Source organism: Myotis nattereri (genome assembly GCF_964212035.1).
Source record: "Myotis nattereri genome assembly, chromosome: 3".
Classification (NCBI taxonomy): Eukaryota; Metazoa; Chordata; class Mammalia; order Chiroptera; family Vespertilionidae; genus Myotis; species Myotis nattereri.
The window spans coordinates 104,093,421-104,116,612 of record NC_138077.1 but is presented as its reverse complement, the minus strand read 5'-3'; the positions used below and the strand labels follow the sequence as shown (position 1 = coordinate 104,116,612).

The window sequence follows — 23,192 nt, the reverse complement described above, 5'->3', positions numbered from 1 at the left end:
AGAATGCTTTTTTTTAAAAATTTTATTGATTTGAGAGGAAGGGAGAGATAGAAACATCAGTGATGAGAGAGAATCATTGATCAGCTGCCTCCTGCACGCCCCTACTGGGTATCGATCCTGCAACCCGGGATGTGACCTTGACTGGAATTGAACACAGGACCCTTCAGTCCACAGGCTGAACCAGCTAGGGCTCAGAATGCTTTTAAGCGACCTTATTGTGGCTCTCATTCTCCCTCCCTTTCTCTCTTGAAGCTGTTACACTGTATTAAAAATCTAAAATCTTCCATCTTTTTTTAAAAAGTAGTGAATTTACTATATTTTCTCAACCTCATCTCCAATTCTTGGATCTCACAGGAATCCTTCAACTGCTTTCTACCAAGCGTTCCATTTGAACACGTTTCAGGAATCAAAGAACCTCTGGGATAGGTATGAATACTCACATATGGAATGTGTACATGCAAAGGTGTATGCATGAATTGCTTTGCACTGAACTGATTTCTCATCACTAAAACTGATCTTTGTTATTTTAGAGGGCGACTCATTTATTTAGCATGGGACAAAGCAGCAAAATAAACCAAAAGGACAGTCTATATTTTATATAGGATATAAACATTTCTTCTTACTGAACTTTTAATTGTATTTATTTTTGGAAGGATTTACATTTTCTATTGAATTTTATTATATGAAATATTTACTTACCCTTGTGTATTTTAATGTTAAAATATATTCTATAAAATAAAGTGCCTACAGTTATTTTAATTTTGTGCTACTTTTATTTCTCTGTAAAAGCCTTAGTGACTCAAAGCAAAATGTTATCTTATATTAAGAAATTGGAGGAGGGACAAAACCAAGGAATCAAAATAGTAGTCATTGTCTAACTCTTGGCTAGAAACTTTACCATCAAGCTTGTTGGCTAGAATTCATTAGATCTGCATTACTGTTTTGTAAATCCCTAAAACGGTTTTCTCACAGAAATGTGTACATTTTACTTTTAACTTTTAAAAATATTGAATGAAGTCAAGTTCATTTATGGTAAAAGTTACTTTGGTTTATCTTTCTGCGTAATACACATTTTAAGTAGTATATGCTCTGTTGAGTTATTTTGCTAAATGTTTATTAGCACTCCATCATTTTGTGTCGAATTAAAAGAAGTTGAGCGCAAATGTTTTTAAAATTCTCACAAAGCTTTTGTAAAGTTCTTTCAATTCTGCCTGGCAACGCATTTGTGTCCTCTGGCATAGTTTGGATAACACTCATGGACTTAACTCCATCTCTTTCATTTGAAAAGAGTATTGCTAAGTGCATGTCATGCTTAACATGTCATGTTAAGACATGGTCTACATTGCCTAGAAATGGTAACAGTCTTCTAATTATTTGGCTTGATTTGCTTTGTGTGTCACTTGAAAGAAATTTTCTAACAGATTGTCTTTTTTGTGATGTGTTCCTTACTTTACTAAAAATGTTTTTAAAATAGTTACTTGTAGAACAAGACATTTTAAAATTTATAGTACCATGTTTATAAATTTCATTTTTAAATTGTTCAGCTAAAATAAATAAAATTGTTCCACTCTAGCAATAAGTTAAGGCATAAATGTAAATTGTGGCATGAAACAGCATGAAGGTTTAATCATTCGAATGGCTTGCCAGATGTAGCCAGCCAGGGTGAGTACTTTGGTGTATATTTTATACTTTTCTCTTAGAAAAAGGAAGAATAGCACTCTATATAGAAATGTAAGAATGGTTTTCACATGTATGATAATTTATTTCAAATAACTGACTTTTGTGAGCTGCCATGACATCAATATGAAAGATATCTATTTTCATCAAATCAATGTAGAAAGGTTTGAGCTTTTTTTAAATATAATTTGTATGTAATACTAAAAGATTTCTTTTGTTTCATTATAAAACAACCATAGAAATTGCCTGCTTTTCATTTGTTATTACGGCTAAATGTTCCTTATCTAGTTTTGATTTTAGATACCAGAAACATTTAAGGTATCAGAAATGAGGCAAGTTACTATATCTGTAGTTTCTCATGGGTTAAAATATATTCTCTTCTCCTTGGAGCCTGTTGTCCAGAGCCAACAAAGTTAATGGATACTTGTCTATAGTATGTTAAAACCAAAATATAATCAGAATTCATATTCTAGATCAGTTACATTCAATGTATATTGGCCTGTTGGTACTGAGGCTACAAGTCCGACCTGGTAGAAACTGACCAGTGGTTTCCTTTTAACTTTTTATCCAACTTATTAAATTTTCAATTGAGAAGCATAGTAGCAGCTAGCTTTATTAGTTCCAAAACATCTACCACTTCACTTGGCAGATATCTAGACTTTTGAATTAGCTAAAAAAGTATTGTGGGACTATTTATTCTTTTTCATTGCAGACAGGGGTTGAAGATTTGTATGTGTTAGCTTTAAAAAATATTATATATAACTTTTCCTAACCTTGTTTGTATTAGATCTCACCAAAGTGTCTTGTTCATTTTTTACTATTATAAATTTTGAATTTTAAAAAATTTTACAACTAATTTGGCAAGTAAGTATTTAATAGAATCATTCAGTATTTATCTTCTACTTGCTTTGAGGTATAAATTTGCCTATGTAAGTCTCCTATTTATAAAGTCTTGGAAGTCATTTTCGGTAGGGGAAGCTTTTAAGTCCTGTGCCAGTTTTCAGTAAGCCTGCCCTAGAAATCTGAAGAACCCTAATTTTGCCTACTTGAAAGACTAGAATCTTTTTCTAGGATTCTTTTCATAGAGTATCTTTTAATCAGTATATAAGTAACTAATATACCTTTCTCACATTGACTTAGAGTTCTCTCATAGCCCCTCTGTTTTCTTCTCTATTTTAATTAGAATTAGCAAGTTGAGAAGCTTTTCACCAATCAGTCTGCTTCTGTCTGTATTTAGATATTCTCTTTCCTTTCCCTTTTACTGTAGGTGCCATCATTGTTTTCTGGCTCCCCATTTGTCATTTGCAGAGTCCTCAGATAATCGTTCAGCTGAAACCATCACTAAATGTGTATAAGGACAGTAGATACTGATATGTCAAAAATAATACAGGCCTTTCTTAGGAAGCCCAAATGTTTGTGTGGACTATTTATTAAAATGAATAATGTAGCTTCCATAGTTAGCTTTATGGGGATTATTTTACCATGAAGAAGTTTCATTTTTAGTGATAGCATAGCCTATTAGCATTTCATTATAGTAGCTTTAAATTTTGACTTTCTATTTTCCTGCTTTAAAGAACTGCTTTCCAAATCTAAATATTGGCATTGCTTTGTTAAATCAATAGAATTGTTTTTGAAACTTGATCACTAGGGAGCAGGCGCTAATTGTGAGTCTTTTGAATGCAAAGGCTCAGAGTAAGAATTTACAATAAACAATTTTATTCTCTTGTAAATATCAGGTCAGTAAGGTAGAGAGTACTAGAAGGAAGAAACTTTAGCTCAGGTAGATTAAACAGGAAATCAGGTAACTTGTAAGGATTTAACCTAATTGATAAACAACTTGCAATATTTCTGCCTTAGTGAAGAAAAGGCATAATAAATGTGGTTAACAGATGAGAGTTACAGTTGTTAGTTGCACCGTCCCCTTGAATCAGCTTGTCCTTCTTTATGATAGCAGCAATATTTTAAGAGAAATAAAGAGAGTAGTACACATGGGTTATTAACTTAAAGTTAATGTCTGGTATGTCTTTTACTAGATACTTGATGATTTTGCTTTAATTTTATACAGTAATTATTTTTAGCTAGTTTTTTAAAATTATTAGATTAGGAAAAACTTAAAGTATTTTATGGTAGAAAAGGCTTCCAGTATTTCCTATCACTTTTCTGTGTGAGATTTTATTTTTGAAATTAGGAGTAAATCAAAACTAAGCTGCTTGTATGAGACTATTTGTGTTGTTTTACTCATCCTCCATGAAGCTTTGATTCATTATTAAAACCCACCAGTACTTGTTAACCCAAATGGTAAAACTCAGGTTTCAGAACTTGGCTAATCTAATCTATATTTTTAATGCTCAGTGATATGTCTTTGTGAAAATCATTTTATGGAAATATAATTTGTATCAGAAAAGTACACCATTCATAAATGTACAGTTCAAACTGAACACACCTGTGCAACCAGCACCCAGCTCAAGATACAAAATAGTATAAGCTTCTTAATGACCCCTTCCTATCACTTCCCACTTCAAACTAAATTCTAATAAATGGAATAATTCACTATATATTTTGTGCCCTTTGAATCCAGTATTATGTTTCATCCATATGATTCAGCATAATTGTAGGTCTGAGCTACATACTTTTAAAGAATCACCAATAGTGGGTCACTTGTTTGAGATTGTTAATTGTTTAATGTCCTCTCCTAGTGGTTATATTAGTTCTCTTGTAGCACCTCTGTTTTCTTCTCTATTTAAATTAGAATTACCAAGTTGAGAAGCTTTTCACAAATCTGCTTCAGCTGTATTTAGAGATTCTCTTTCCTTTCCCTTGAGTAAATGAATCTGTGCTGTTTTATAACCACCCCAAATATATTCCCTAATAATTTGTATCTAGTACTTAAATAATTTATTATCTGATTACATTTTTACCTATTCCAGTTAAGGATATCTAATAGAGGATAATCAAAGACACTAAAAATTAGAGGACAAAATTTAAATAACCTGTCACCTTTTAGTACTGGATCTCAGATTTCGATGAAAACCTAAGGACATGCTTATAAAATGTCCAGGTGACATTAAAGCAGGAAGTCATAGCTATTACTGGATGATAGCATTTATAAATTTAATAATCTGAAGTATGAGAAATTGAAAGAACTTGTATGTAAATTTGGGAAGGTTGAATATGTAGAGTGTATTAGTTGATGGCATTTATAGTTTTAGTTAGCAAGTGACAGGCCTGCCACAAAAGCTAATGAAATTTTAGCTAATATTTTTGTAACTAGAATAAACAGGAAAAGATGGTGACAGACCTATTAAGCTCTAATGCAAAGCTAACTAGACAGTCTAGTTAGCATACTCTATCTGGACAACCAAGTGGGTGTTTCAGCAGGCAGGCTGGAGCTAACTTTCTGAAAGTGGATGGGCCCCCTGGAAAATAGTTTTGCCATCACTAGAAATAATAAAGCTGTCTTACTGGCTGTTAATTAGGAATGTTAACTTTGAGCAAGATTTAGCGCCAATTACTTTTTAAATCCCTACTCTGTGGAGTTTTATTTCCCTTAGTGCTAAATGGAAAAGAGGCAAGAAAAGCATTAGAATTGAGTTTCTTTACTTCTTTTTTGTCATTATTGGCCATGGTTGTCAGAAAACCTCAGAAAGTTACATGTTTGTTTAGGAATGGAAGGCTAGCAAACTATTTTCTGTTCGGAAAGAATCCCATGTCATAGACAATTAAGTGGTGGTCCCAAATAGGGAAACCAATGAGCTATGTCTTAAGATGGAAAAAAATAGGTAAAAACATCATCATATGATTGAAAGTGATAGCTATCATTTAGAATTCAAGCATTTTATACTTCAGTATAGCTGGAGGGATTGGTCAAGGCTTGTTCATTAGGAGGTGGGTTTTGAGTTGAAACCTGAAAGGTGAGTAGAATTTTGTCAGAAAGAGTTAAAGAACTGAGGGAAAGAGGGAGCATTCATTCCAGTTAGAGAAAATACTGTGAACCACTGTGAAAGTACAGGGCTAATGTGATAAGGATGGTTAAATTTGATTGGTGCATAAAGTAATTGAAGACAACAGAGAAGAGATCTTGGATTGGATAGATACTAGAAAGCTAATGAAGGTGTTAATTAGGCAATGAAGATAAGGAGAGTGGTTATCAGAAGTTAGGAATTACACAATTTTGCAACAGATTGGATATGATATGATAGGGGAAGCAGTCAAATTTGTCTGCTTAATGTCAAACCTAATTGAACGCGGGAATGATGGCACTAGTGAAAGAATTGGTTTGGAAACAAGAAAACAGTGATGAGATTCTCTTTTTAGCTACTTTTGGATGATTTGAAGGGCTGATGGAAAGTCAAGGTGGAAATACTTGGAATATAGCCGGAGATGCAGATCTGCAGCTTGGTAGAGAAATTAAGGCTAGAAAAGATTGAAGATTGATTGATATATTTATATATAGCATTTCTTCTCTCTGAGCTTTGCTATGGCTAGCTGAAATGGGACACCTGACATGCTGACTTTATTTTCAGCACATGACAGAACTTCAGAATTGATGATGAGAAATTATTAATTGCTCATCCATTATTATATGCTTTTGCACATATGTTTACCACTTTCCTCTTTACTTAGTAATTTTCTTAACGTAAGTCACCACAGCCTACTCTTGACAGGTCATGGGAATTATTTTCAGAATGAAATCTGAGAAACAATTGAAAAAGGTGGAAATAGTTGATAAGGTGTTGTTTATTTTGTTTTTATTTTTCACCAAATGGGTTTTAAGTAAACCAAGGCTTTGAAAAGAACAGAAACTTGTGCGCTTTTTATTAAAATTTGAGTTGATAGCAGTTAGATGAGAGAAATGGCTGATACTGTATTCTAGCTGACATTTGTGTGTGTGTGCATGCACACATTAATATTCTAAATCACTTAAGTCAGGAAATATATTAATTAGATCTTGTGATTGATTAGAGCATGTAAATGTGTTAGCTTGCCAAAAATTACCTTTGTGTTTAGGTATCAGTTGACTACTTCTAAAATATTTTTCATATTTGACAAATTCATTTAAATGTGATAATTTAAATGTGTATTCATTGATTAACATCCTTAAGAGCCAGCATTTCTATACCATTTTGTTTCCTGTTTCTAATATTGAATATCATTATAAATATTTAACAATTCAGAAGGTGCTCATTGTAATCTTTGTTTTAAGTTTTCAGTTGTGATAATTGGCCCAGAAATAGTAATGTATATATAACCTGTGTCCTGGAATCCAAAAATATATCTTTCTACATACAGGCAGTCCTCAGGTTACGTCTGACTAGACATACGTCGTTTCGTGGTTACGTCGCCATTTCCCATTTACAGTATTTATTAAAAAAAAAAAAAGTCCTGTCATTTCAACGTATGTATATATGTGCTTTATGTTTTTTATTATTTATTTACCACTAGTAAAGGTCAGGAATTGTTATCTTTCTTTTAATTTTTTTTTACTGTTTCACTTCATTACTGCTGTGTATGTGCTCCATGTGAGTGATGTAGGTGCTTATGTAGGTGGGTTCCGACTTACGGCGAAAGTCGCATTATGTCGCGCCGTAGGAATGGATTTCCGATGTAACCCAATGACCTGTATTTAATTGGTAATCTATATATATAAAAGCCTAAGCGACCGTTATGACCAGTTGACTGGCCGCTATGACACACACTGACCACCAGGGGGCAGACGCTCAATGCAGGAGCTGCCCCCTGGTGGTCAGTGCGCTCCCACAGCCAACTTCCCGCGGTCCCTCCCCCTGGCCAGCCCCTATCACTGGCCAGGCTAAGGGACCCCACCAATGCACGAATTCGTGCACTGGGCCTCCAGTCTAAAATAATAAAAGCGTAATATGCTAATTAGACTGGACAGCCAAATGACCTTCCAGACGTCCTTCTGGACGAAGCTGGGGCTGCAAGGGCTGAGGCAAGCCACCACAGCTGTGAGGTCCAAGCCCTTTGCACGAATTTCGTGCAAAGGGTCTCTAGTATCAAGATAAATAAGGTAGTCTCTCCCAAAATCCACACACTATTAGAAGGGGAACAAGGAAGGAAAAGAGTTGATCTGACTAATCCCACTCCTTCTATTCACATGACTATTAACCATTGAGCTTCAGAAAATTCTGTTTATTTGGAGCCGCTGCTTCTGTTTTATTTTTATTATTTTATTTTTTTATTGTTTAAAGTATTACATGTCTCCCCTTTTTCCCCCATTGACCTCTACCTGGCCACTCCCACTCCCCAGGACAAGCCCCAGTGTGCATGTCCATTGGTTATGCTAATATGAACGCATACAAGTCCTTTGGTTGAGTTCTTACCCCCCTTCCTTCACCCTCCCCTGCCTTCCCTCTGAGGTTTGACAGTCTGTTCAGTGTTTCTTTGTCTCTGGATCTATTTTTGTTCATCGGTTTATGTTGTTCATTATATTCCACAACTAAGTGAGATCATGTGGTATTTATCTTTCTCCAACTGGCTTATTTTGCTTAGCATAATGCTCTCCAGGTCCATCCATGCTGTTGCAAATGGTAAAAGTTCCTTCTTTTTTACAGCAGTGTAGTATTCCATTGTGTAGATACACCACAGTTTTTTAATCTACTCAGCTCCTGATGGGCACTTAGGCTGTTTCCAAATCTTAGCTATTGTAAATTGTGCTGCTATGAACATAGGGGTGCATGTATCCTTTCTGCTTGGTGTTTCTGCTTTCTTGGGGTATATTCCTAGAGGTGGGATTACTGGGTCAAATAAGAGCTGTTTCTATTTTAGATATTACTTAGTTTTTCGGGGGGAAAAACGTTGTATGTCTGGGATAATCCTAAACATACTTTGTTTTAAGAAATGAGATATCAATTCTTAAAAACATAATATGTGGTGATACCTTAAATTTTAAGAACAGTTATATTTCCGTTATGTTAGCTGTTACTAATAAAAGCTCAGAGTCAAGGGTTCAGCTTTCTGTTAGCAAAGCCTGCAGGTCCTTATTGCATATATTGAGTAATATATAACTGGCTTCCACTTACTTTTCCATTTTTATCTTCTTTTCCCACCCCCATTTTCTTTCTTTTTTTGTATCTCTATAAACTTTTTACTTTTGAAAGAATGAGTAGTAGAAGTTATTTGCAAATAAACATGGTCTATTAAAAATATTGATAACTTATATTATTAGAGCTTTTCAAAACTGTATTAATGAAATTTTTTAAGCCTTATGTTGTATATCTTCCACCAATAGATGCATTTGATATAATGCATAACTTGCTAAACAACTACTTTTTATATTTAGTATCTTAGCTCAACCTCAGATACATGAGGTTTCCTGTAATTGTGTATGTCTTTTTATATGTGAATTTCTTAGAACACAGTCTTTCTAGTGTTTTCATTCTAATAGGTACCTTTGGACTGATTTTTTTCCATAAGTTTACCTTTGATATTTCTAGCATTATTTCCCTAATATATAATGTATGGAAAGACTGTATGTAATTTATTGGAGGCATACAGGGTTGCTCCATTTTCCCATTTCTCCATTCAAAAATAAGCATTTCTGACCTTTAGAGCAAGCACTGACTTATGTCCAGGATTCCTTAAAACAGTGTGTAGTGAACTTTTCAAAGAATGTGGTTTATACTGAAAATGAAATTTTGTATCAAACGAAGCTAAGCATATTTATTCAAATAATAAGTTCCTTTAGGAACACTTTTAAGTTTGTTTGATTTCACTTAACAGTTTTGACATAATGACTTGAAAATTAAATCATCTACCTTTTTGCCGCTGTGCTATTTTGTTCTATTAATATCAATTTGCCATAAAACTATCTAAATAATGGTGAATGTAAGCCTAGTTCTTGCTGGACTGTAGTATCAGAACTTTTAATAAAGGAGAATGATAACTATCAAAATGATCAGGATTTGTTTTTTATCACAATCTTGAGACAGATTCAAGATTATTATTGTTATATTAGAATAGATTTCTAAGTAAATACTCATTTTTAGGAGACTTCAATTTCAAATTAATTTTTAGATGATCACTAGTTAATCTTAATTCGTCCACAAGCCCTTCAGTTACCTAAGTTTATTTTAGATTTTAATAAGGATTTTTTACATGTTGGAATTTAGTGATCAGAACTCAAAGTGTGACCCCTGTTCTTAGTAGCAACTAATTGTGAAAATGCATGCTCAGGAAAATTTTGATACAGAAGTTTTATCTTTTTTAAATGTATGTAGCTCTTAAAGTCAAATTTTACCATGCATTTGTATAATACACACACACTTTAAAAAAATTTTCTGTAAGCTGCATAGTGAAATAGCTAAATTTGCTTTTTATGGATGGTTTCTATTCTGGTTTCCAAGGCTTTCCAGGCATTTATCATAACAATGCTTGTTGTTGGTAGGCCTTTTAACCAAGTGTCATGTAGTTTGCCCTTTAAATGACCAGCTCATCAAAGCTTTACAGACAAGCAAATTACTAGCATACATATATTTCAGGAAAAATTTACTTTGCTTAATATGGCTAGGTTTTGTATCTTCTCATGTGACTTGTTTCACAAAAGAGTAAATTATCAAAATAACACTTTTTAAAATGTAGTACTTTAAATGGTAATATTTTGGTTGATAGGAGGCAAGAGTTGCATTAAACTTTCAAAAACCATTTCGGTAATATGATGATGAAATGACCACAACTTTAAATTATTATTTATCTTCATAAACATGGATTTTTGCCTTCACCAGGTGATTACATTATAAGGCTGTGCTTTGACAAATGACAGTAAAGTTGTATGATTTTATTGAAGTCAAATGTGTTGTGAGATTACATTTGGAAAGATATTCATAAATTGGAAAAATCCTAATAGTTCCTCAGATTATGTTGGAGTCTTAAATGACACTGTGTAATATAAAAATACCATTAAAAGTTTAAAACTTATAATAACATAACTCCAACCCCTACATTTGGGTCAAATATCTCTGGAGATGGCTGCAGAGTTTTCTTTACAGTGCTATCTTTGAGTCTTCTATAATTTTGCACGTATTGATCTTCCTTAACAATGGCCTCCCTCCACCCCTCAACCCCATGATGTCATTAGGCAGTTAATTTAGGCAAAAATATGCCCATAAATATGTGGTTTGCCTTTTCTGTGGATTACTGGCAACTGAAAATATAAATTAGCATTCTTATCAGGAAGATAATTTTATTAATATTATCCTTCAGTGATTAAAATAGATGCCCAATTTAAAGCTTTCTTGTAAAAATTTAATAAGATTATATTCTTAATGAAGTAATTGATGCCATTATTAACTCTCCCTACTCCCAATTTTCTTAATGTGCTATACACAGATGAACAGTAGGACCACTTCTGAATAGGACACATTGTTATAGCTATTATATGAAACATATAACGTTTTATTCTTTCCATCATGTCTAATTTTAAATTGGGGGTGGTAGAGACAGACTAGGATTTAAGTATAAAAATTGCTGTCTTGAGCATTTAAATGATCAATATAAATCATAACTAATCCAGTCACCTGTTCTATAAGTCTAGAGCAGCCGTGGGCAAACTACGGCCCGCGGGCCGGATCCGGCCCATTTGAAATGAATAAAACTTAAAAAAAAAAAAAAAAAAGACCGTACCCTTTTATGTAATGATGTTTACTTTGAATTTATATTAGTTCACACAAATACTCCATCCATGCTTTTGTTCCGGCCCTCCGGTCCAGTTTAAGAACTCATTGTGGCCCTCGAGTCAAAAAGTTTGCCCACCCCTGGTCTAGAGACTCATAGATGGATGTGGGCCAAACAATAGGATTCCAGTGCCATTCTACAGGACTACAAAGCTGTCTATAGGAAGTTACGGTGTTAAATCATAATTTCTGGATCATGATCTTAAACCTATAATTGATTCCATTTCTATTGACTCTTTACTAACAAGTATTCCTGATAGCCTCAAAGTCCATGCTGAAATTTAAAGTTTGAAGTATCCAGATTAAATATGAACTTACTTTACATTAAAAAAAATACTTAAGTGCAAAATATCAGTTGTGTAATCATGGTAAAACATAAAAAACTTTGCTATAAAAGATTTTTAAAGGCTATTTGATTAAAACATTTATTTACTTAAACTCTTTGCTAGAATTTTTTTTAGAATTCAGCATCGGAGGAGGAATGTGACATAATAATGATGAAAGCCGAAAGTTTAAAAGTTGTGATGCCCTCACATGGTTGGAGGGTAATTCTAGCTTCTAAGGACTGAATGTTGTCCACAAGAGTGTCTCATCAGGTCATAAATTGGTAAGACATATGGATTAGATTTTATGTGTTATACCTGATGTTATTGTATTGAGATGACTATTTATGAACAAAATGAGCACATTGTATAACTAAGAATATAGTATTAACTATAAGTTAAAACTTAGAATTTTAAATACTTGATGTAATCCTTTCAAAGTCTCATGAAGCTAAAGGCCATATGTTTGCAGTGGTGTTTAATAAATAATCAGGTTTTAAAATAAAATGGCATCCTGTATTATAGTATGATTATGTAAATATTGCTTTTGCATCTGCTATGGATGCTTACTATATAGGTAAGAGCCCCGAATACTTTCTAGTTATCGCAGGAGATATTTGAGAAATAATATATTGATTTTTTAAAAACTTACATTTATTTTCTTCATAAACCAATTTAAATTAGTTTATTGCTTTGGAGATTTTATTTTTCTTAATAAAAGCCGTCTTTCTTCTTGATGTCTCTAAAAATAAAGCCAAGAAAATTTTCTCATTTCTTGTATTGAGAACACCTAAGATGCTATTATCAACTGAAAATATGTTAGAAGTCAATATACATTTTTGTATGCCCTGAAAATTAAACCATTTCCTTTGAGAATTATATTCAGCTTAGAAAACAAATTTTTAAACTGTTTTGTGTGCCTACTTATTTTGCTTTGTTTTTTACACAGCTATATTTTACAGGGGGTTTCTTGAAATAATACAGTTTAGATTAGAAAATCTTAATCTGCAATCTGAAGATAATCGTATTTTGCAGATGAAGTGAAAATTTGGGTTAAGTTATGTGTCACGGTTATATTGTTGAAGAATTAATATTTTTATTACAGTGCGGTGCACAGATCCTGCAAATCTCTTAAAGATTATTTGACATTATCATATAAACAGCCTTCTTTATCTATTTCTGACTTTATTCTTAACCAGAGATAGGTTATTCTCTCCCTTACACACACCCACACACACTCACTCGCTCGCTCTCTCACTCATTCACACCCATCCTTATTTTTAAATAATGTTCTACATGTTTTTTGATATGGTATTTCGTGACTTTATATGGATCATATTCTATAAACTTAGGTTTCTTAAACCAGTCATTGTAGTCAATGGTAGTCTAGAGGAAATACAATAAAGTAACAACAGTTGTCCTTTATTTTATATACTTTTTTTTTAACTTTCTACCATAAATTGCATAACTTTGGTAATTAAGAAAATAATGTCTAACTTTTAGTGTAGCATGTCCATATTTAGTACTCAGTGAGTGAGCTTCAAGGGATCACGACCCCTATGGAATTTTGGATTGAATGTTATGTATGTTCAGTTTTTAGTGAAAGGTTCCGAGATTTGTCAGATTTTCAAAAACAGTTGAGTAACATTGCTGTTGAATGTTTGTGTCTAACAGCCAAAGCCTTGTTAGACACCTCAATGTGTAACTTATGAAAGATACTTTTAATGAATACACTGATTGTAACTGTTACTGATATTTATCCAAGACTGGTTTATTATAAATGACCATTAGACTGATGGAACAAATAGATCCTACCAGCTTTTAGTGTACTGTCAATCTCTGTGCCCAAGTGTGGGATTGGATTTCTCCGCAGAGTAGTTGTTTTTGGTACTGAGTGGTTCCTACAGTCAGACATAGCTGAGTGTTTTTGGCATGTTGTTTAATTTTCACAACCGCCATGTTATATAGATACTATCAATATCCTCAATTTACAGAGAAGGAAATTGAAAGTTTTAGAGAAACTAAGTAACTTGCTCAGGTCACATAGCTGTTAGCTATGATACAAATCTAGCTTTCTAACTGGATCTTGGGCTCTCAGTTGGTATGGCAGTATGCAGAGTAACCCTGGAAAATTTGAAGGATAATCTAAGAGAGAATTTTAGTGTATGTTGATGTAAATACATGAATTTGATTTCCTTTGAACTTAAGTAGTGATTGCTCAGTCTCTATTATAAAACCATCTTTTAAAGCACTTGCCAAAAAATAAATTTGGTAAGTTGCTTACTATCTAAAATTAAGTATCTATTGCATTAGAAAATAACCTATTTAGTGCTTATAATTTTAAGCACATTTATTATGTATTATTATAAAAGTTTTAGAACTGACTAGAATGGTTTTGTAGTACTAACCACTAAGGAACTCACCCTTTAATATTTAAGGTTTATTAATAGCAAACACTGGGGAGGGGTTTAAAAACCTACTTTAGGCTACAAATATTTCTTGGTAGAGGAATAAATCCCAGGTAAAACCCTTTACTAAGTGCTGAATTAGTTTCCCATTTGTCCTTAGTTGTGAATAATTCCATTAAAATCATCTTTTATGTCTACTTTTAAAATAGTTATGCAGCAAAATTTATTTTTTTGAATATGTGGAATTTTTTATTGAGTGCCTACTTTATGTGAATTCTTTAGGTTAGTTTAATTTTATTCTCAAATGAGCTCCAAACTCTATAACCATTTGCCTCCTTTTAAGTGTTTTTAATAAAATTCCTTTGTCTAAATATGGCTTAAAGTTAAGTACACAATAATAGTATTGCTTTAAAAAAAGTGAAACCATAAGAATTTGTTTATTTTTCAGTTAAATTGAAACAGTCTGCAGATCAAGTATAAGCTTAATTTCTTCAGGTCCATGGTTCAAAATATACAGACAACTTGATACGTCATCAGAAAATGAGAATTCTATCTTAAAAGTCTTTTAGATAAGATATTTGTGTATCAGTTCTTTAGTAGCAATATAGTTGCCTTTTCAGAATTGAAATTATGGAAGGTTTGAGAAATAAAATCAAACCTAATTCTTTCTCTGACTGACTTATTTCGCTTAGCATGTAATACCTTAATCAATAAAGAAAATTTTTTAAAAAATCAAACCTAATCCAAGTTTTCAATACTATTATTGTTATAATGTTCACATATTCCTTTCCTGACCTTGAGTATATTTGCATGGACACTAATAGTTGCAGTCATGGTTAAGTATCTCTTAAGTAGTTTTTAGTGTTCCAACTATTTGTCTATTTGTACACAGGTAATAGTGGTATGTCATGAGTTTTGAATTTTGGACTGATACTTTGATATCTTTGAAATCCCTTCCAGTTTTGTGTGTTTTTTTCCTACCTCTGGTTATTTCTCCTCAGTACTCTTAGCAGACTTTTCCTTTCTATTTGTCCTTTTCAGTATTTTTGGTGTCCTCAGGATGCTGTCTAGACCTTCTTTTCACATTCTTCCTAGGCATCTCTCCTTACATTCAAACTTCCCTGATTTCTCATAGCCAGTTAATCAAGTAGTACTGCCATGCTTGTCTCCTGAGTATTTCTTTAGCCTTTTCACTTTTCTCATTCCAGTTCAGGGCACAGTCCTTTCTTATGAGGAAATTCAAAAGCCTTCTAACTGGTCTTCATTATTTGAATTTTCTAACATGGTCAGCTGTACCTACTGCTTTTACTTGGGATAATTTTGTTTGTACTCTTTCCATCTCTGCCCAACTGTGGCACTTCCTCTACTAAACATTCCTTCCTGACCCTAAATCTTGATATGTGCCCCCAAATACCCTGTAAATCTTTTTCTGTCTTAGCATTTCTCACATCTCTTTCTTGTCTATCTCCTGCACTAGACTGTAAAGTCGAACTCTGGGATATTGTTTATTTGATATTGTAACCCTGTAATCAGCATTTAAGTACATTAAAATCCTTTGCAATGTGGTATCTGGAAAGAATGTTAGAAATTATTACATACAGTTAAAGCAATGAGCCAGATCACCTGACTCCTAAGTCAATATTCTTTGTGTATTTCATTATATTTAGAGTTTTACCATGAGCTTTACTAATACAAATTATATAGTTAACATATTGAGTGCTTGCCATGCTCCAAACACTAAACTAATGCATTATTTCACTGAATCCCTGTATCTGGCCCTATTATTATCCTTTGGAGAAGCTAAGTAACTTGGTGAAGTCATATTGTAAAAGTGATAAAGTTCGGCCATAACCAGTTTGGCTCACTGGATAGAGCGTCGGCCTGCGGACTGAAGGGTCCCAGATTCGATTCCGGTCAATTCGATTCTGGTCAAAGGCATGTATCTTGGTTGCGGGCACACCCCCAGTAGGGGGTGTGCAGGAGGCAGCTGATCGATGTTTCTCTCTCATCGATGTTTCTAACTCTCTATCCCTCTCCTTTCCTCTCTGTAAAAAATCAATAAAATATATTTTATAAAAAAGTGATAAAGTCCGGACCATCTCTAAGTTTATCTTCTGGGTCTAGATTATAAATTTGACTTGGGAGGGAATTTAGTAGCATTTATTGCAGCCACTTTTCTTATACTTGAACTATGTCTACAATACATCTTCAAAGTTGTCTTTTGAACACTTCAAGTGATGTTTATCTTGGCATCCTGGTCTTCTTTCTTTTCCCGTTTTATGTTCAAACCTTTTATAAACCCTTCCTCTACAACAGGGAATCTAAAATGTAAAGCAGAAAAACCAGATGATTGCCATTACTAAAAGCATTTAGGAAAGGGATTAGGTTTGTGTGAAAATAAAAGCTGCACTACAAAATCTGTGGAAACGCTGAGCTGAGAACATTCTCTAATGTTCTTTGGTTTCATAGCTGCCATATTTAAGAAAATGGGTCCCTGTTCATGGCCATAAGGTATTGGTATTAATACAAAGGTAGCTCTAAAGGTGTTTTGTTTTGTTGGTTTTTTTCAAAATGGATAAGGAGACATTGTTTGACATATTAGAGATCACAAGGATGTTTTCCCACTGCGTAATTATTGGTTATGCTGATGATGCAAGGATTTCATGGGACTCCTTTAGATGTGCTTTGATCCACTCGTGTAAAAAGAGTAAAGTGCATCTGAATTTCTTCAGAGTCCGGGATCTAGAACTTCTGTTTTTTCATGAGGCATGTTTAAAGACATGGCAGTTTGAATTGTCTTCTGTATCTGACCTGATCAAACCAGCAATCTTTTGGCCTCCTTTTTCCACCTTCATGGATAGCTGATAGTTTCTTCTATTTCTCCCCTTTAGATTCAGTTCTAATTGTCTATAGAATATGATATTAGGCAATTGAGAAAACCCACAGATGGATATTTATGAGGTATGATTATACATTTAAGCCTTTCACTAAGTTTACAATATGATTTCTCACTGAATTCATGATTCTAATGTAAAAAAATCTTTTTCAAGGTTTTTATTTAAAAGATCATTAAGAGGTTTGAAAGACCACTTTATTTTCCACAAAGTCTTCCATGACTTTGTCATCACTGCTATAAGTATGTAAGACTGCTAAATTTCACTGGCATAATTTTGTCGAAAGTAACCTGAAAATCCATAGAGCTTTAGCTTTTCCATTCCTCAAACCTAAACAGTTTTTCTCCTTACTACAATTACCTGTAATATATTGAAATTGCTACACTGCCTTCCTCCTCAGTAACAGTCAGATGCAGGGAATGTCACAAAAAGGTTTATTACTTTTGTATTTAAAATCTTTGTCAGGAACAAAAAAAACTCAGATCTACCTGTTTTTTACTGTATTCCAGTGATACCCTCTAATTAGTTTTTTTTTTTTAAATATATATTTTATTGATTTTTCACAGAGAGGAAGGGAGAGAGATAGAGAGCCAGAAACAACGATGAGAGAGAAACATCGATCAGCTGCCTCCTGCACATCTCCTACTGGGGATATGCCCGCAACCCAGGTACATGCCCTTGACCGGAATCGAGCCTGGGACCTTTCAGTCCGCAGGCCGACGCTCTATCCACTGAGCCAAACCGGTTTCGGCGCTAATTAGTTTCTAATAGTTGAAAGAGCTGGTTATTGAGCTGGTTATTTCTTTTTTTTTTTTTTTGCCTTTTTTTTCCCTTTACTGATTAAGGTATTACATATGTGTCCTATTTCTTAGTTCTTTTTACTAGCATAATAAGCTTAACATAAGTTCATACTGAACTTACAAATATAATTAGCTAATATATTAAGTACTATATGTTTTATTCCATCTTTGTCTTCAATTAAATGTTTAATATGTCATATACAGAGTGTTGTAATTAATAGACCCTTGAGATAGACAAAGTCCTACCTTTAAGGTTTAATTCAAGGAGAAGAATATTCAATAAAGACATCAAAAACAAAATTATCTGTGGAAGAATCCAAGAGGTGGAGCCTGCATATTATAGAATTACCAATATTCCTTAGAATTCAAGGATATGTGTCTATATTGAAATGAGAAAAAGTTGTTAGCTGTTAAAAACTTTTTTGTCACTGAAGGTGTACCTATTTGAGTACACCTCAAATTTGGTAGGTTCACCCCACTAGTAAATATAATGCTAAAGCCTGTCTTCTTTTTTTTTTTTTTTTTTTTTTAATATATTTTATTGATTTTTTACAGGGAGGAAGGGAGAGAGAGATAGAGAGTTAGAAACATCGATGAGAGAGAAACATCGATCAGCTGCCTCCTGTACATCCCCCACTGGGGAAGTGCCCGCAACCCAGGTACATGCCCTTGACCGGAATCGAACCTGGGACCTCTCAGTCCGCAGGCTGACGCTCCATCCACTGAGCCAAACCGGTTTCGGCAAAAGCCTGTCTTCTTAAGCCACTTATTATTCCTTGATAATCCAGCCTTTTGCTTAGACAGATTCTAAAGAGGTAAGCTCTCTTACCCCCAAAATGAAGTAAAGTGCAAAAGAGAGTTAAGCCAGTGGTAGTAAATTGATAAACTAGAAAACTAATTCTTTGGGGCATATATTCCCAGCATTGTCTTTATGTTTATTGAAGATAAGCAGTGTATTTTTTTTTTTTTTTGCTCAAACCCAAGCCAATCTAAATCTTTAAACATCCCAAATGCAAAACATTCATTGATTGATTAAAAGTAAAGTAGAACAGCCCTAACTGGTTTGGCTCAGTGGATAGAGCATCAGCCTGTGGACTGAAAGGTCCCAGGTTCGATTCCGGTCAAGGACATGTACCTTGGTTGCGGGCACATCCCCAGTAGGAGGTGTGCAGGAGGCAGCTGATCGATGTTTCTCTCTCATCGATGTTTCTAACTCTCTATCTCTCTCCCTTCCTCTCTGTAAAAAAATCAATAAAATATATATATAAATTTTCTTCTTTTTATTAAGGGGTGATGACCATGCTTGGTGCTGTCCCTTTGGTCTAAATCTGAATGAAACAACTATCTCTTTAAAAACCTCATGGTACTCTTATTCTTCTGTGTTTATCTGTTTTGAAACAGTTCCTCAGTAACCTCTATTTTTATTCATTACTATCCCTGGACTTTGGGGACAAATTAGGAAGGAAATGTAAGGAAGCAAAGAAAGATTAGTTAACAACTTAGGAACAAAAGCTGGGTTTGGATTAGATAATCCTAATGGCTAGCCTAATATAATTTTACTTTGTCAAATATGTTGCCTGTAGAATTATGCTTTTTCTATAACACTATTTTAAATAACACCTTTGCACCTTCAAAAAAAATGGGCATAAATGAAAAAAGATTAGTTATGATGTGAGCAAAATTAGCTATGTGCTCCTCCCTGATATTTGGCATTTGGTATTACAGGGGATGGTCTTATTTCCACACATTTGGTTAAGCCTCATTGTGAAAATGGGATTGAAAGGATTTGTTCAAGAATAGCTGTTTAATTGAAAAAAGTAGTAGAATGCTTGAGAAAAAAGAGGGAAATATGAAACCAGTCAGTGAAATAAAAAAAGAGGTTTCCCACGAAGGTTAGTTTCTGTAACTCTTCCATAACTATTTATATGTTAGTGTTTTGAACCCATTTGACTTCTCACTGTTTAAAGCAAGCTCACCTGTCGCAGTTTGAGGTACCCATCACATTTGGACAACTCTCAACTCTAGACTTCTAGGTCAGAAATTACTCCTGAATTCTAGATAACCTATTTCCAGCAACCTTCTTTTTAAATTTCCAGGTTCTATAATTCAGAAGTCTCAAAATTCAATCCCAAGTGAAACTTGTATTTCTCATTTTCTCATCTTTATTCCCAAGTTCCTCTGCTACTCACTCTTTACGCCCAACAAAATCTAGCTTTCTTCCTGTGACACATTAGCCATCTACCCAACTCCTAGTGGCTCTAAGCTAAACACTCCAGTCATCCTTGGCTTTTGTTTTTGTTATTTTTTTTTTCCATTATCATCCCTCTGATCTCTTACATATTCTCAGTGCTTAATTGTAAAAACTGTATCATTTTACCTTGCTTAATTCCCATGACCAAGCGTTTTGCAGTCATACCTCTTTCCCCTTACTTAGGTAACTTTTCAATATCTATCTTGAATGTACTATCTTTCACTCTTCCCCCTCCCAAGACAAAAAGAGATCACATTTGAGTGGTTAGTTACTCTAAATTCTATAAAAAGTTTTGAAACTAATGTTGAAGGAAAAAAGCCCAATGAGAGTAACCTGAATTCCACATCCGGTGATCTTCCCACTGGTGGACACTGTCCAACTTCATATTATTCTAACCAATATTCAACAAATTTTGGGCATTGTGCAGAGGAGGCAGACTGTGATTTATCATTTTTCACAGAAGTGTCATCTAGAAAAAAAGTGTTACTGACACTTGGCTCTATAGGAAATAGGAGGCAAAGTTCAGTTCAGCATTTATGACCCATTGCCTCCAAAGGAATTTAGATTACCTAGAAATATGAATTACATATTAGGCAGCAAAAATAAGTGCCAAGTTTCGTTTCAGACTGAAAATGAGGAATGAGATTAAATAGTTTTTCATTAATTATTTGTTTTTAGTTAAAATGATAGCATTACCACCCTAGCCTGTTTGGCTCAGTGGATAGAGCATCGGCCTACGGACTTAAGGGTCCCAGGTTCAATTCCGGCCAAGGGAACATGCCCACGTTGCAGGCTTCATCCCCTATAGGTGCATGCAGGAGGCAGTCAATCAATGATTCCCTTTCATCATTGATGTTTCTCTCTCTCTCCCTCTCCCTTCTTCTCTTAAATCAAGGAAAATACATTAAAAAAAAAAAACAAGATAGTATTACTCATATCCAAGAACTCCTTGGAAAAAATAATTTTGCTGTTAAGTGTAGGAAATAGCTTTGGGCGTAATCCAATACAGCTATCTCTAATCCTATATAATAAAAGGGTAATATGCAAATTGACCCTAATAGCAGAATGACTGAGAATGACTGTTCACTATGAAACACATTGACCACCAGTGGGCAGACGCTCAATGCAGGAGCTGCCCCCTGGTGGTCAGTGCGCTCCCACAGGGGGATCTCTGCTCAGCCACAAGCCAGGCTGACCGCTGCCAGCACAGCGGTGGTGGCGGGAGCCTCTCCCACCTCCTCAGCAGCGCTTAGAATGTCTGACTGCAGCTTAGGCCTGCTCCCCAATGGCAAGTGGACATCACCCGAGGGCTCCCAGGCTGCCAGAGGGATGTCTGACTGCCATCTTAGGCCCAATCCCCCTGGGGGGCAGGCCTAAGCCAGCAGGTGGACATCCCCCAAGGGGTCCCAGACTGCAAGAGGGCACAGACCGGGCTGAGGGACCCCCGCAAGTGCACAAATTTTTGTGCACCGGGCCTCTACTTGTAATATATTTAGGATTCAAATTCCAGGGATACGATTTGTGAGTCCAGGCTTCTATAGCATATCAATCCTTTAGTAGATGGCTGCCAGCCTTATAGTAAACTAGAGGCTGGTGCATGAAATTTGTGCACTCAAGGGGGTCCCTCAGCCCGGCCTGCACACTCACGCCATCCAGGAGCCCTCAGGGGATGTCTGAGTGATGGCTTAGGCGGGGAGCGGGCGTAAGCCGTCAGACATCCTTAGTGCTGCTGCGGAGGAAAGAAAGGCTCCCACCACCGTCGCTGTGCTTACTACCTGGGGGCAGCTCCTGCGTTGAGTGTCTGCCCGCTGGTGGTCAGTGTGTGTCATAGTGACTGGTCATTCCACCGGTCAGTCAATTTGTATATTTGCCTTTTATTACATAGTAGAGGCCCGGTGCACAAAAATTTGTGCACTCGGGGGGGGGGGGGCATCCCTCAGCCCTGCCTGTGCCCTCTTGCAGTCTGGGACCCCTCGGGAGATAACGACATGCTGGCTTAGGACTGCTCCCGGGTGGCAGAAGGCAGGTCCAATCCCTAGGTACAGCCCCTGGGCGGGCTCAGAGCAGGGCTGATTGGGGAGTTGGGGCGCCGCCCCCTGTCATGCACAGAGCAGGGCGGATCGGGAGGTTGCGATGCCACCCTCAGTCACGCTCAGGGTAGGGTCGATTGGGGGTTGGGGCACCGCCCCCTGTCACACTCAAGGCAGGGTCGATGGGGAGGTTGCAGCGTCACCCCCTGTCACGCACAGAGCAGGGTCAATCAGGGGGTTGGGGAGCTCCCCCCTGTCACGCACAGAGCACGGCCAATCGAGGTTGAAGAGCTCCCCCCTGTCACTCACAGAGTAGGGCCGATAGGGGAGTTGGGGCACTGCCTCCTGTCACCCACAGAGCAGGGCGGATCAGGGGGTTGGGGCGCTGCACCCTGTCACACTCAGGGCAGGGCCTACCACGTCACACACAGAGCAGGGCCCATGGGGGGGGGGGGTTGGGGTGCCGCACTCTGTCACACAGAGCAGGGCCAATCAGGGGGTTGGGGAGCTCCCACCTATCAGGCACAGAGCAGGGCTGATCAGGGGGTTCGGGTGCCTTCCCCTGTCATGAACAGAGCAGGGAGGATAGGGAGGTTGTGGCCCCGCCCCCTGTCACACACAGAGCCACAGGGCAATCAGGGGGTTTGGGTACTGCCCCCTGTCACGCTGATCCTGGTGCCGGGAGGCCTCACGGCTCCACTGATCCGGTGCTGGGAGGCATATTACCCTTTTACTATATAGGATAGAGGCCTGGTGCACGGATGGGGGCCGGCTGGTTTGCCCTGAAGGGTGTCCTGGATCAGGGTGGGGGTCCCCACTGGGGTGCCTGGCCAGCCTCGGTGAGGGGATGTTGGCTGTTTGCAGCTAGTCACACACCCTTCAGGGTGGGGGTCCCCACTGGGGTGCCTGGCCAGTCTGTGTGAGGGGCTGAGGGCTGTTTTCAGGCTGGCGGGTGACTGAAGCTCCCAACTGCTCCTTTTTTTCTTCTTTTTCTTTTTTTATTCTGGGCCAGCTTTAGCTCTGAGGCTTGGCTCCAGCTCTTAGGCCTCAGCTGCTGAAAGCAGGTATCTGGTTTGTTTGGGTTCTATAATCGAAACACTGTTTCAACTCTAGCTCTGAG

General features: G+C 36.3%; 1 protein-coding gene across 2 annotated transcripts in view; it reads left to right on the top strand.

Moving 5' to 3' along the window:
- Positions 1-23,192, top strand: part of TSC22D2 (TSC22 domain family member 2) — a gene marked incomplete at its 5' end in the record, with an annotated part of 55,182 nt that overhangs the window by 14,050 nt on the left and 17,940 nt on the right. Inside the window, one exon of one of the 2 annotated variants that reach the window (XM_081088338.1) lies at positions 355-426. The exons of the other annotated variant lie outside the window; for it this stretch is intronic. Within the exon in view, the coding sequence (XP_080944464.1) occupies positions 355-426 (72 nt within the window). The remainder of the gene's footprint in view (positions 1-354; positions 427-23,192) is intronic. 2 annotated transcript variants of the gene reach the window in all.